The sequence below is a fragment of the Athene cunicularia genome (genome assembly GCF_003259725.1).
Source record: "Athene cunicularia isolate RWA chromosome 19 unlocalized genomic scaffold, athCun1 chr19_part1, whole genome shotgun sequence".
NCBI classification, from domain to species: Eukaryota; Metazoa; Chordata; class Aves; order Strigiformes; family Strigidae; genus Athene; species Athene cunicularia.
In genome coordinates, this window is record NW_020799124.1 from 3,365,760 (window position 1) to 3,380,146 (window position 14,387).

Consider the following 14,387-nt stretch of genomic DNA (forward strand, 5'->3'; position numbering starts at 1 on the left):
GTTTATTGTTAGATGGTATGCGTTACTAAACACCAAGCCACTTAGCTCTTCTAAATACTTAATTTTTCACCTCATGAGACCTGCCAAGTGCCCGTCTTTTCCCTCTGCCAGGGTTACTGACCCCACAGCATTTCTCTTTAAAATTTTGAATTAAATTCTGCTTTAATTCTAAACAACACAGGACAGATTTTCAAAACTGCTCAGCTATTAGGCACCGGTTCCAGTGTGAGCAGCATACCTAAACACTTCCAGAAAAATAGCTGAGCCAAGGAAAACAGATGCCATTTCTGGATGCAAACTAATTTATTCAAGAGCATATTTTGAAAGAAAACCCTGGATCTATTTCATTTCAAGCTTCTCCCAAGAGCTACGGCAGCATTAACCAGGGCAGCATTTTCCTCAGGTTTCCTAGGAGGCAAAGCCAATTTCCAGGCAGCAGGACTTCCCCGCGGTGAGCACTAATCACCACCGAGATGATATCGCGGTCCATATATATATATATATTTATACAGATTTCTTAATTTCTTTCCTTATTATTGCCTTCCCAGATTAATTTTAATTGAGGCGTTAAACAAAAAGCAAGGGGGAGCACAGATGTGTATAAGAGACAGCTCTAATTATATAAATCATAAAATCACCACTCTAAGGGACAGAATTGGAGATCTTTGCAATGTTTAAACTCTTCTAATGTAATCTAGTCTCCATTTTAAAGGCTAAATAATTCTAGGTTTGTGCAAATATGTTAACTTCTTGCAGTACAAAACCAACTTTGCTCTAACCTTTTTGTATCCCCGATGAAACTAGCTGTGTATATACGCTAAGCTTTGGAAAAATATTTCAAAGAGGAATCTGGAAGAGTTTGAATGAATGAAAAAGGATTATAATAAAATTTCCAATGTTTCAGTAATATAACTTGATAGTGACGAGTGTGTCGAATCCAGCTTCAAACCATTCTCCAAAATCACTACTTTCCTATTACACCAATCCAGAGAAGTAGATTTAATGCACTTGGAGTAAGGTAAAGACTCACACAAAAGTTAAAAACTGCCCTGGAAGACAGTAGAAAGACATAAAACCTCCTTTGGGTGATCTCACTGTTAGATTACTGCTTGTTGGCTGCACGTCTTTTTTCACCTAGACCATATGGTCCAGGCTTTTTTAAACGCTTCTTACAAAATGGACTAACCTGGTTCTGCTTACTTACCCAGACAGGATAATCTCATTAATCTCATAATGGCCCTCAATTTTGAGCATGCCCTGGTTTTTGACTAGACTTGTCTCTGAACAAGTGCTTACCATTTCATGGACGCATGTAAATGTACCCTTTGCTTCCTTCCCATCATTGTTTGCTCCTCTGGCCTACTACTGTTACTATTTTTGTGAAATTATGCAGCACTGCTCATATCTCTTCTGTACAAGCTACTGCTGGTCTCCTATTCAGCAGCTTTTGCTGTTCTGATTTGCACTGAAGCAACTTTAGGTTTTACTGAGGCAGCCAGGTTCCGCAGGCTAGAAAATCTGAACGTGCGTGAAAGGAAGTCATTTAATATGGCACATGGAAAGCTGCTCCTTGGAGATGGGATGCAAACCCAGCATGCCAGCTTTCAGAGCAGAGACACAGTATCTCTCGAAAGAATCTTTACTTCATGCAGGCAACCACTCAGAACAATACTGTATTTTTGCGTTGGGTTTTGGGATTATTTTTTTTCCCCTAGTTAGCTCTTCCTTCAACTGTGACTTTTTATATCCCACTCTAGGAGACAAAATAGCAAGAATCTGGACCAGAAAAAAAACCCACCATGCAACCAAACTGCAGTCATCTCCACAACATCCAAGGGAGTGGTGATGACTCCTCATCTTCTCCGAGCGCCCACGCAGCGAGGTTGTCAGGGGAGAGCTCGTGCCATCACAGCGGGGATGTTCGCATACAGCTGAACTCTGCTGTGGGAGAAGCCAGAGACAACGCGAGTTCCCGGCACTCGAGGCCGGGTTCCCAAAGTCACTCACACGGACAAGCCCACAGCGAAGCGGTGGGGCTCAATGATTCCACTCCAGACTCGGAGGAACACAGCGGCACCTCCCTCTCGGAGCTCAGATACCTCCTCCAGTGGCTGCACAAAAGTCTGCCGTATATCTTGATTCTGTGTGTCAAATTGATCATGCAGCATATAATTGGTAGAGTATAACAAAATAAGGTCTGAGGGAACAGACCCTTCCCCCAAAGAGACAGACTAATAACCATGCCTGAAATATAATTCAATTTATTTTTAGCTTTATTTTTATTTGCTTTATTCATCAGAAAGAGAGATACACTAAACTACATTTCAGTGGCTTCTGTTTCCTTTGCTGGCATATGTACAATGTGCTAAATTATTCTGGCTTGATAGTCTGAGCTATTAATTGTAATTACAAAGACATATTAGAAGTGGCTGGTTTTTAATCCAGTTCAGTAAAGTTTTTTATTTTCTTGTGTATAACTGACCCTTTTTTCCTACTAGGCATTTCTCTTGGAATTGGGCTGCTAACAACTTATATGTATGCAAACAAAAGCATAGTAAATCAGGTTTTTCTAAGAGTAAGTATCACCATACATAACAAAATTCTGTAAGTTAACCAAGACCTTTATCCATCAATTTTTGAAAGAAATGCAAATGGAGATACTGTTTTATTTACCTAATAATACTAGGGGTCAAGGTTTCAAGATGGAAATAGTCTTAATGCTTCTGTACAGTGTAGAGCTTCTCAGATAAATAAGGTTTTCAAAATTCAAAAAGAGGTTTTTTCCCCTCTCTGACTTTGAATATTAAAACCACTTCAACTGATAAAAGCTTTTTGGAATTTATGGAAGAACTTCTTAACTGTATTTGTGGAATCAAATAACAGTTGACAGCTTAAACTTTCAGCTGTCTCTGTTCACTCCCAAAGGAAAAATCTGTTGTTTCTTCAGAGTGGGGTGGGTTTTGGTTATCTTTTTAGAAAAAAACCTTGATGCACATAGAAATAGTTGTGTTGAAACATAAAAATTACCGCTTTACCTTTCCACTGAGTTGTTCTATTTTATTTGGCCTAAAACCACAAAGATAAAGTCCTCTAGTAAAAACTCTGTTCAGATATAAGAGACTTGGTGCTTTAGAGATATATTTAAGACACTGATACTGAGATAAGGACTGTAATATATCTTTACAACTATCTTACAGGAACGGTGCTCCAAGTTGCAATGTGCTTGGTTACTAGTATACCTAACTGGATCATCTCTCCTCCTGTATTACACCTTTCATTCTCAATCACTGTATTACAGGTAAGTAGAGGAACATCTCTACTCACATCATAAATTACTCAAATATTAACTGGGAACATTTTATCTAGGCTGCTGCTGTTTTTCTTTAATTGTGGCATTGGTTTCTCCTTCAGTTTAATCTTCATTCCTCCTTTTCTGCCAACCTGAACAGGTGCTGTCCTTAAAAACAGAATGTTAGAATTTGCAAGATTAGACCCCATACTCGGTGGCATGTACCTGGATTTGATTCCTAGCTTTGACCCTGGCTCCTTGCCTTTGGAGTACTGAATATGGCATTCTGGAGCTCTGTGGAGTTTATGGCTCCAAGTTATTTTTTTATCCCTCTTACCATTCTGTAGCTACAGTCTTGGCTGTAAATCAGTCAAAGGCTGTATTGCCAAAATGAGAAGGCAAGCCCATCTCTAGAGAATAGGGGTCGTGATGAAGATACAAGAAAGAAGATTCAAAAATGGAAAGGTGGTCAGATCATCAATTATCAATTTACAATAAAGAGTTCATTTTCTTAGCAAATATTTTTCCTCTATGTAAAACCAGGTTTCCTTTTTAAATTAAGCCTGTCGGGATAATCTCTGGTTATGCTTTCCTCTACACAGGGCGCCCCAGTAACTTCTGATACTTCTTTTTGTAGCTTAATCTTCTTAAACCCTACTGTGGATTTTATGAACTTCTGGGAGGTACTGTGGATTGTGGGAGTCACAGACTTTATTCTGAAATTCCTCTTCATGGGCTTCAAGTGCTTTATTCTCTTGGTGCCTTCTTTTATGATGTCCTTTAAATCCAAGGTAAGGAAACAAACTGTATTTTTGCTTCCTTACAAAGTTTCTTTAACAGTAAAATTAGCTAAGTGTTAAATTCTACCCAGAGATAAGTCTTTTTAATTAAAAGTCAGTATATAATCCAGCACTACACTGTGGGCAAGAAAACCCTCAGGATTTCATGTTCTTCTCTGCTTGGTTCTAAGGAAGGTTTACAGTCTGATCTGAAACAATTGCTATTATGTCATCGGATAAATGGGTTTATTTCTGTCTCTAAGTGGGGGGGAGACGAAGAAACCTTTTATTTGCTGCAGTGTAACAATGTGCATAGAGGCGGTTAGTGGGGAGCAGCTGAAGCACAGTCAATTTTTTACATGCTCAACAGTAACTGACATGGGAAGATTTTAAGATCTGTGGATGCAAACAGCTGTTTTGTCTGTCTCCAATAAATAATTCAGAATTTTAGTTTATAAATTTAAGCAATGTTTGTGTCAGATCGGTGAATTCGATTCATAGCTTAATTCCCCAAACCATTAAAGTTTAGTAATTTTCACCGAAGCCTACACTGGTTGGTGGGGTATTTATTTTTATCTGCTTCCTGAGGTGAGACAGGCAAAACCAATTAAATTTTATGTCAAAATAGCAAATACTAGTATTGGTTCAAAAAAAAACAACACCAAAAGAAGTACAATTCATATGTGTTAGCATTTGAACAGGGTGTTTTGGTAGGGTTTATCTCTTAAAATGTACCAGAACAAATTCACAGTCAAGATATCTGTTTTCATAACATCCAAAAAACAGTTACTGAAAATTGCATTACACCAACTATGACCTAAACTGTGGCTAAATTAAAAAAGGAATTTGGTTAATAGAGGCATTATCCAGTGTGTATTTTAGAAAGAATACTTCTTCCCTGTTATAAACATAAAGACAAACTTAAGGAAATAAAGTAAGCTAGCTAAGTATCTGTTACAGGCACGCACACAGAGTGCTCTGTGCAGGACACGTGTGCTTTATAGTTGTTAAGTCATTTTTTAGGGTGTAACTGAAATCTGTTTACCTCTTCAGTCCAGCTACCCTGTGCTTCTTTCCTGATCTCCCAATTTTCTTATCACCCCATCCTATAAAGGAGTTGATTGTCACAAGATAAGGCATGAAATAATGTTCACAGGAAAACAGTTTGTAATTTATGTCTGTTAATAAAAGAATGGGCCTTGCTCTTGTTATTTAATCCTGAATGCAGGACACAACTCTGTTAATGACAAGCTGATCTACGTGTCCAAATTTGTCTTATTTTCCTTTTCATGTAACTTTTCTTTTTTAATGCTTATGAAATGAAGTCTGATAGCATTATTTATTAAGCAGGTAGGCATCTGACAAAGCCATCTGATTTTAGCCTATTCATTTGATTTTCTGCAGTACAGCAATCACTTGTGTTATTGTTACTTGTGGTGAGACTCATCGTCTGGTCTTCATTCTTTTTCATGCTTCATATTTAGTTGTTTCAAGATATTATGAGAGGAAGTTATACACTGTTGTTATTTTGCATCTTTTCTCTATATTTTAAAAATCCTTTGTGTTTTGAATCTTGAGCGATTCCTTTGCATGTCTTGCTTAGGGCTACTGGTACATGCTGTTAGAAGAACTCTGCCAGTATTACCGTATGTTTGTCCCCATACCAGTTTGGTTCCGTTATCTTATTGGCAATGGGGAGCTGGACAGTGTACTGGGATGGACCCTTGGGATATTGCTGGGCCTTCTCTACTTCATCCTAAAAGTATGTAAGCCATATATTCTTCTCAAACTTATCACTGGAGGATTAGAGACACACAAACTGACACATTTCTGAAAGTTCCCCTGGGTTTGAACTGAGTTGCAAGTTGGTGATTCAGTTTAACTGATACAGCCTTCCAAAACTGATAGAAGAACTGGCTCAAGACACTAAATCCGCTTTTTCCTGCACCTGTTCCGGGAATGGATTGGGGTTGCATATCAAGGAATACTTACTATAGCTCCCCTCACATCAGACACTGATCAGACTGTTATCAGATACTGATAACAGGAAAGAGCTTGCAAAAAGAAAGGTTTATGGCTAAAAGAATCAGCATTTTCCAGGAAACTAGATTTCCTCTCTGCTGGAGTGTGTGATGCTAAACCAATTAAAGATAAGTGTTCACAGTGGCTGTCTACTTCACCAAATCTGCCCCAGATGTAACCAGACTCAGTACAGGTTTGGTTCTGAATATAGAAAATACTTTATAATATGATGGTATCTTAATTACAAGCCTAAAGACTACTGCATATATGATAATAATGCTGATAGATTCGCACTGGGGTGCTTAATTTCAGAACCTCAACACAGTATTTCTTTTAAAGAACAGACACCAACTGGGGAAAATTCAGGATAAATTCTTGTTTTGGTTACATATTAAGCAGCTAAACTAGGGTCAGTCTGAACTATAGCTTTGCTTTATGTTCCTGAAACTAGCAGTGCGAATTCTAGTGTTGGAATCTGCACAAAATCTTGGAAGCTTTTTAGTTCACAGAGAAAAATACTAAGAAAAAACTCAGATTTTCTTTTCCCATTTCAGATTTTGAGCTTTTTTGGGCAGTTGAGAAACTTCAGGCAGGTCTTACGGATATTTTGCACGCGACCAGTGAGTACTGAATTCTCTTACAGAAAACAATAAGCCCAGTTTACATTAATTTTTTAAATGCCTCATTCTTGTATTACTTTGTATTCCAGCAACAGACAACTGAATTTTTAAAGTAAACCCTGGATACTTGTTATCCCATTTTACACTCTGAATTCCTTGACTATGTGATTACATTGTCATCTAGACAACAAAAAACCCCAGAGAATCTATTCTGCATGAAATAACATTCCCTTTTTGTCCTGCTTCCTACTTTTTAACTGGAATAAATATTGATTGGATGCAGGCAGAGCTTTATGATGAAATACAGTGAGAACTGAAGCTTGCCAAAATAACTGACATGCAAGTAACTTCTGTTAGGATTGTAAGTTTTTGGATAATCATCCTCTGTAGTAAGAGGTGTTGGTTAGAGCGTGCTATTCATGCACTAAAATGCGTAGAACATTTGGAGCACAGTGTTATTAAACTAAAAGAATAACAAAGCACTTCACATTTTCTAAGTGCTGTCTTGATCGAATTGGAACTTAACGCAGTGTTTTACTCCGAGGTTACTGTTAAAATAAAAATTGCCACAGATTCTTCCAGTAACTGTGATCAGGGGAAGATACTAACTAGACAGCATGCCAAGTAGGAGCACGTAAGCTTTAGGCCCCAAGACAACTATAAAAAACAACATTTTGTTGCATTAGGGATTGGATAGTTTTCCTGACGTGGCAGCCCTTATTCCCAATTCCTTTCTGTCCTGGTATTTCTGTGTTTTGTTTTGGCTTTCCCTCTCCCCTAGAAACTAATATTTGCTGAAAATACCTTGTTTTACAGCACTACGGGGTGACAGCTAGCAAGAGACAGTGTTCCGAATCAGATGATATTTGTTCAATCTGCCAAGCTGAATTTCAGAAGCCTATTCTGCTTATCTGTCAGGTAATACACATAAACATAATTATTTTTTTGCAAATTTAAGACTATTTTAAACAACTGGTAAACAAAACAACATAGATTAGTGAGTGTATGTCTTCTGATTATTTTTAGAAATCAGGCTATGCAAATAATATACCGTCTTATAAATGGAAGAGCTTAGAAGCTCTAAGTTCTCATTCTTTTCATTACAGCACACATTTTGTGAAGAATGCATCTCTTTATGGTTTAATAGAGAAAAAACGTGTCCACTCTGCAGAACTGTTATTTCAGACCATGTTAACAAGTGGAAGGATGGAGCTACATCTATGCATCTACAGATTTTCTAAAGCGTGTCAAACAACTTGTCTTACAGTTTGTTTGTTCAAGCTGAAGTTTTTCAGTTTACTGCAGATTAAATTGTAGGTGGCACAAGGAACGAGTTTCCAAATTCTCGATTATCATGCCTCTATGAAATGTTCCAGTATTTAAAACAGTGCAGAAAATGTTAACTTGACCTTCTTAAGTATAGAAAAGTAAGTTTTCAGAAAGAATGCAGGAAAGCCAGCATTGTGTCTCTTGTGATTCACGCAGGAAGCAATCAAGTCCTTGAAAAATGCTGCATTACTTCTTCCAGCAGCTTCTTAATTCAAGATTTTATTTAAAAGTTTTAAGTAGAGTTCCAGAATGTACTAAATTGTATTTATCCTCCTAACATCACTCAACCCAAAAGGTCAACCTACCAATTTTATTAATATTGTGAGCAAACTTTACACTCTGGACTACAGTGAGAATTAGAGCTACTTATCACACTTGGCATTAAGGATCCCTTAATGCCTGCCCAGTAGATGAGAGAAATGAACTTTTATTCACACACCTGTAACAGCAACTATTCTCACTGTACCTGGAGATAAACCCCAAGAATAAGACGTTTCCCCTTTAGGTTCTTGTAGACTTCTAATGGATCTTTGGCTTAATATATAAACCAACCACTGATACTAGTTTTTTACTTAGCATTTTTTAAAGTTGGTATTTTTAAAACAAATCTTTAATACTATATTTTTGTCATAACAGGAACCAGATTTTTCTTACAGGGGAGAATCTATTTTATACTCTATTTGCAATTTGTAGTATGCATAAAAATCAGAGAGAATAAATGCATTTAAATCTATTTGTTTGGTGCATGTTGAATAAAGAAACAAGATTCATTACTGCTTCAGTATTAACTTACATGTAAGCACATAACAGCTCACTGCTAGGTATACTTTACCTGTTGACATCACTGAAAAACAAAAACCTTCCAAATGATACAATTTATTCATGACTAGTCTTCATGCTAATTAGCGCGTTTACTTATGTATAATCTCACTTTTTTCCCTGCTTGTCTTTTTTCACCTTGCTATTCAGATAAGACTGAGAAAAACCCACTCAAATGATTCTGTTACAGCAAAGTTAAATTGAGTTGCCATTAACTTGAGCTTGTCTTAATTGAATAACTTTAGGAAACTTCTAAGTTTGGAGAAAAGCAGAATTTTAAAGTTAAACACTTACTTGATGAATGCTGTAGCAACTCAAATGGCCAGGCAGTGACTGAGTACTGGGAAGTTGCAGCTGACACAGCCAGATTTATAGGGCTGACAGGGCATGATGGGAGAGTGCCCTTAAAGGTACAGCTAGAAGTCTAATACTAGTAGAATTTAGTATTCTGAAAAAAATGTAACGCGATGGAAGATTCAAGCTAAGAGGTATCATTTTATGTTCAAGCTTGCTTTTGCTATAGCATGCTGCATATTTGCTAACTGTATTTTTGTTTGAAGTTGACTGCAGTTCAGAGTAAATGTGCCCTATGATGATTGTTCCACCATGCTATCTGAGTGACTGGGGAAAGACTCCAGATTAAAGAAAACAGGCAAAAGCTTCTAAATCTGTAAGTGGAAACTTAGGGGAGTAGAAGAGCCTGGTTCTCGTGGAAGCCTCTCCCAGCAGATGAGGTACTTAGTTTGGAGAATGTGCAGCTAAAAGGGGTCAGAGCAGTCCTGAGGGTGGCAGGGAAGACTTGGAACTTGGCCACAGCCAGAGCTGCGCCGTAACGGGCTTGTGCCTGTACCTCCAGTACTGTCAGAACAAACTGCTCTTTGTTTCCTCAGGGAGATCTAGCTATGCCTTAGCTTGCAGCTGAAGTTCCTACAAGATCAGAACTGTCTGTTATTTAAATTTCATCGATGCTGATATTCAGACTGCTGCTGCAGCAGAACTCCTCTTGAGAGATGGATAAGAACTGAATCAGTCAAGGGACAAAAAAAGAGTAGGGGGAACTTAAGGCTGGATTCTGAATCTCTGATGGGCCCACAGAGACTTTGGCAGCTCACTTGGTTACACAATCATATTTAGACTTCCAAATTTAATCATCAACATACAGTTTAGCTAAAGTGTGTTTTAAGGGGTTTTTTCTTCATAAAGTATTGTGTAAACACTGTATTTCATTTAGTCAACAAATAGCACCTTTAAAAAAGCTTTGCTTCTGAGAGTAGAATGTGTGACTAAGCCCAATACACTTTATAAGTGCAGATGCAATACCCAACCCTTTCTAAAACACTGGGCAAAATAAAAATTGTAAGTTATCCTGGATTAGCTTTTCCTGAAATGCTAATACCAACCACTTAATCACTTTTTAATTCACAAATCCTCTCTGAGAAAATACAAACTATAATTCATTAGACTTGGACATGATGTTAGAGCAAGGAAATGCACTTCCCAATACTTGAATACTGATTAAATCCTTTGCCTACCAGTAATGGGCGGTCATTCATCACAATTCCAGTATTCTGTGATGGACTTTCAAATATCTTTTTAGAACAATAGGTCTAAATCACCTAGTCCATTCCTGGAATGCTAACTGGGAATTCTGAGATGCACCAGCTTGATAGAAACAGTTGTGTCGAAAGCAGAGCCACTACCTTGCTGACTAAGGGAAAGGATCTGAGATACAACTATGCTTTCTTATTGCCTTATTCCCCAGATGAGTAAATAGCCCCATTGCTTATGTGGCAGGGAACAGTGAGAGGTAAGCTTCCTGTTTCATCACAGAATTGATGATTCTAGGACAGCGCAAAGCTGAAGTGGTCTGTCAGGACCAACACCTTGCACTGTCAGACCTAAGATGAACTAGGAAGGCAGTTACAGATCAAGGAACACGCTGCTTTACACATATACATTCAAAATATGCAGGAAAATTTGAAAGAAATCAGCCTGACCTAAATATTCTTTTGGTATAGGACATCAGTATTTATAAACTACTTACCTCAAGAGGTAGTTCAGTATCTGAGACAGATACTGTAAATTGAGGAATTAAGGCATCAAGGACCATATGCAAGGCGAGTGTTATTACTAAGAAATATGAAACTGATTTAGAAGTATTACACTTGTGGTTAAGAAAAAAAAAAAAAAAATCAACACAAGAACTCCACAGTGTCATCTGGCCTGTAAAGTTCACCACAACTGTTTTACAGAGCACAACAAAACATGGTGTCAGTGCTTTAAGTCAACGCTGGATTGTTGCTGATCTTTGTCTACTACACAGCAGTAACAACATCTTACTAGGATAAGGGTGGTTGTTGGTCAGAGACAGGACTAGGGAACAATCTGACTTTTATACTCTGTTGATGAATTTTTTTTCCTTTAAGACCCGGTGAAAATTATTCAAACCCAGTCATCTTATCCAAACACATTTTATTAAAAAAACCCCGAAGAACTAAAAAGAGATTTCGCTCAACCAGTTTAGATTTACACTTCATAAATGAAACAAGTCATTCTCAGCTACAGAGAGGAAAGAAAGTGAGTAACTTACATCCGTGAATGAGATCCTCTCTGATCCGCTTGCTGGCACCCTGCTGTTCCAGTGCAGCTCTTCCTCCTCAAGCCCACCGAGGCCAGGGTAGCTGCCCTGCTCTCCACACACCCAGGCACCCAGCACATGGCTGACTCTGCAGGAGACAGAACAGAGAAGAGGATGAGAGGGCAATCAGTAGCCACTTTTTAAGAGCCCAAGAACCTAGGGGAAGGTTACCAGCCCCTTGGTAAGCCAGACCGATCAGAACTAACACGTCAGGTCCTTTAAATTCTAAGTGGAATTCCTCCTGCCCCCCTCTCCCTTCCAAGCTGTCATGAAAGACAATGATTTAGATCCAGTTACACTTGGGGCCTACCTACTTTTGATTTAAAAAAAAAAAAAAAAAATCGCTTGGATTAGCATATATTTAATTTGCATTTAATTGCTATTCACATCCATCCTATTCAGCAGTTGAGTATATTTAGTTCCAGGAAACTGAAAGATGAAAACAGAATAGGGATTACCTTTATTTCTACTAAGGCAGCTCAAGTTTGTTTCTTGAAGATGGCTACAAAGCCCCGTTAATCTAGAAGAGAACAATCTGTAGGAGTTCATACGCAGGAACTGCATACAGTATACCATCAAGGATCTGCAGGAAGAATCGTTAAGTAGTTTGCCACCTTCTTAATAACTTCTTCTGTACCCCTGAGGGTAAAGGATTTCCCTCTAAACTGGGAAAATGAAACAGCAACTGCCCTGCTGTAGAGACAGATTTAAAAAAAAACAAACCCAAAACAAACAAAAAATCATCAAAACCCAAGCATCTGTCCTAAGAACAAGAGCAGTCTCCCTCAATGTTTGATGCACTTTCTGATTAACAGCGAGAGCAGGTTGGGAGTTAATATTAAAAAGAGAATAGACCCAAAGTAAACATCCAATGTATAGTTAAGAGTGGACTCAAATATTAAATGTTCTCCAGCAGTTCAGCTTTTAGATAGCAAGGCAAAAAAAAAAGGGATATTGAAAAGAACAATTGACTCATTTATTTTTATCTTTTATTATGAGCTAATACCAGGATGACATTCAAATGTCAGATGGCACAATTAAGACAGTCTTGGTAGGAATTATTCCAGCATTCCCAAAATTACAATTTAGTACACGAATGGCATCAAATGTATGCATCACTCCCACAGAGAAAAATGATGAAATTCTGAATATCTTATACCAGAATAGTTTCTGCATCAAATGGGAAAAGAAAATCTGCTGGTAACACAGCTGACCTATAAACCTTTTGTGATAATGACCTGCGGAACAAAATATTCCCCTATTTAACATCTGGTAAAAAAAAATATGACTTTTGTTCAAGTTTAAGATTTAATACTTTTATATGGTTAGCCACAACAGGTATTAACCTCAGTTTTACTATATTTTTGTAATGCTACAAAAATCCTATAAAATCAAATTATAGTGAATTTTTCAGTGATTATAATTAAAAAAGCGCAGCTTGTACAAAATAAAAAAAATAAGATTCTATACTCTAATGAAAAATTTAAGACATTTTTAAATGAACAAAAGAAAGCACTTGTTAAGCTCTCCAATATTCAATGCATTCTGCACTTATCTGAAATAGCCAGACAGGAGCTAGAACTCCACTCCCCTTAGTTCACGACTAGTAATTTTGACACTATTATATATATATAGAGGATCTATGTCTGATATTTTTACAAATAAATACAGGATAAACCATATTGCATAGTGTGTGCTTGCTGTCTGAGTCACACTCCAAAAGTTTCACAGTTATGGTAGGGAATTAAACTCAAATCTATGGGATGAAACATTGACAGTACATGAAATTTACTTTTAAACCCAATGAATTGTATCTGTAATTAATCAGTGAACTCAGACAAACAACTCTTGCCATTCTTGCCAGCCATATTAAACCAATTCTACTGGACAATACATCCAGCCAACCAAAAAGCAACCGTTAGCTGTAACTAGGACCAAGAGAGATCTGCCTCAAAAAAAAAAAAAAAAAAAAAAAAAAAAAAAAAAAAAAAAAAAAAATTAAACCAAGTTCCTTTATCCTCAGTAAACATGTTAGGAAACCTATGTTAACAAGTGGCACGGACAGGCACTGCTTGAAGTGTTGAGTATTTGCAAATATGCATAATACAAACACGCAGGAGCACTTTGATTTCAGTTTCACAACATGTCACCAGTGGCCATATTACCAAAGGAAAAAAGGCAATCTGCCAGTACAGTTAGGGTCACTGTAAGGTAACTTGATTTTGTTCATAAAACTAAATTAAAAAAATTTTCCAACAAAAGGCTTATCAGGAGGAAAAAAAAAAAAAATTATTTTTGCTCCGATCGTAACCATCTTTTTTCTTGGTTCTTTATTAGTATCAACGAGATACTGATGAATCCTTCTGACTTGCAAATTTTAGAAAACAGCACTCTGATTGGATTCAACATGCTTAGAGAGTTTTATGGCTTGGATCCTATGGCTCAAAAAGATTCAGTATACACAGAGTAAGCAGAATCTATAAAAAAATCCCTACTGTTGTGAAACACGAGAAGTAGACTTTGCACAGTTTGACTAAAGATAATGCAACGTGTGGCAGGCAAAAAGTGACACGACTTGTATGCAGTTGCATGATCATATACACACACACGCACACACCATACACACTCTAACTAGTGTAAAGCTCTGCAGATATTAACCCTTTCACCAGCTATGTTCATGGAAATGCTTTCTTTAAGGCAGGAAGTATTTAAGTAAGGTAAAGTTACCTTTATTTTATTCTTTGTACCTGTAAGTCATTTGTACAGATTGTGACAATTTCAAAAACATAAATAGTGTCCTTAGAACATGTTTCCTAAATTAAGTTGCTAAAGTTCTGACCCACTGTGGAAGACATTCACTGAAAGGCCATTTAACACTTTTCTTGTACAAT

General features: G+C 37.3%; 1 protein-coding gene across 1 annotated transcript; it reads left to right on the forward strand.

The window, feature by feature from the left end:
- The first annotated feature begins 846 nt into the window (after positions 1–846).
- On the forward strand, positions 847–13,769 carry RNFT1 (ring finger protein, transmembrane 1). Its single transcript, XM_026861452.1, has 8 exons — positions 847–2,175; positions 2,499–2,575; positions 3,198–3,298; positions 3,927–4,080; positions 5,672–5,830; positions 6,645–6,710; positions 7,527–7,628; positions 7,817–13,769. The coding sequence occupies exons 1-8, from the start codon at positions 1,800–1,802 to the stop codon at positions 7,949–7,951; spliced, it is 1,170 nt and encodes a 389-aa protein (XP_026717253.1). The 5' UTR covers positions 847–1,799; the 3' UTR covers positions 7,952–13,769.
- The last annotated feature ends 618 nt before the right edge of the window (positions 13,770–14,387 follow it).

Excerpts from the sequence above, each read along its gene's own strand:
- RNFT1 (XM_026861452.1), top strand. The coding sequence starts at position 1,800 with ATGCAACCAAACTGCAGTCATCTCCACAACATCCAAGGGAGTGGTGAT. Across the intron at positions 3,299-3,926 it reads TCTCAATCACTGTATTACAG|CTTAATCTTCTTAAACCCTA; the intron begins GTAAGTAGAGGA and ends TTCTTTTTGTAG. Across the intron at positions 7,629-7,816 it reads CTATTCTGCTTATCTGTCAG|CACACATTTTGTGAAGAATG; the intron begins GTAATACACATA and ends TTTTCATTACAG.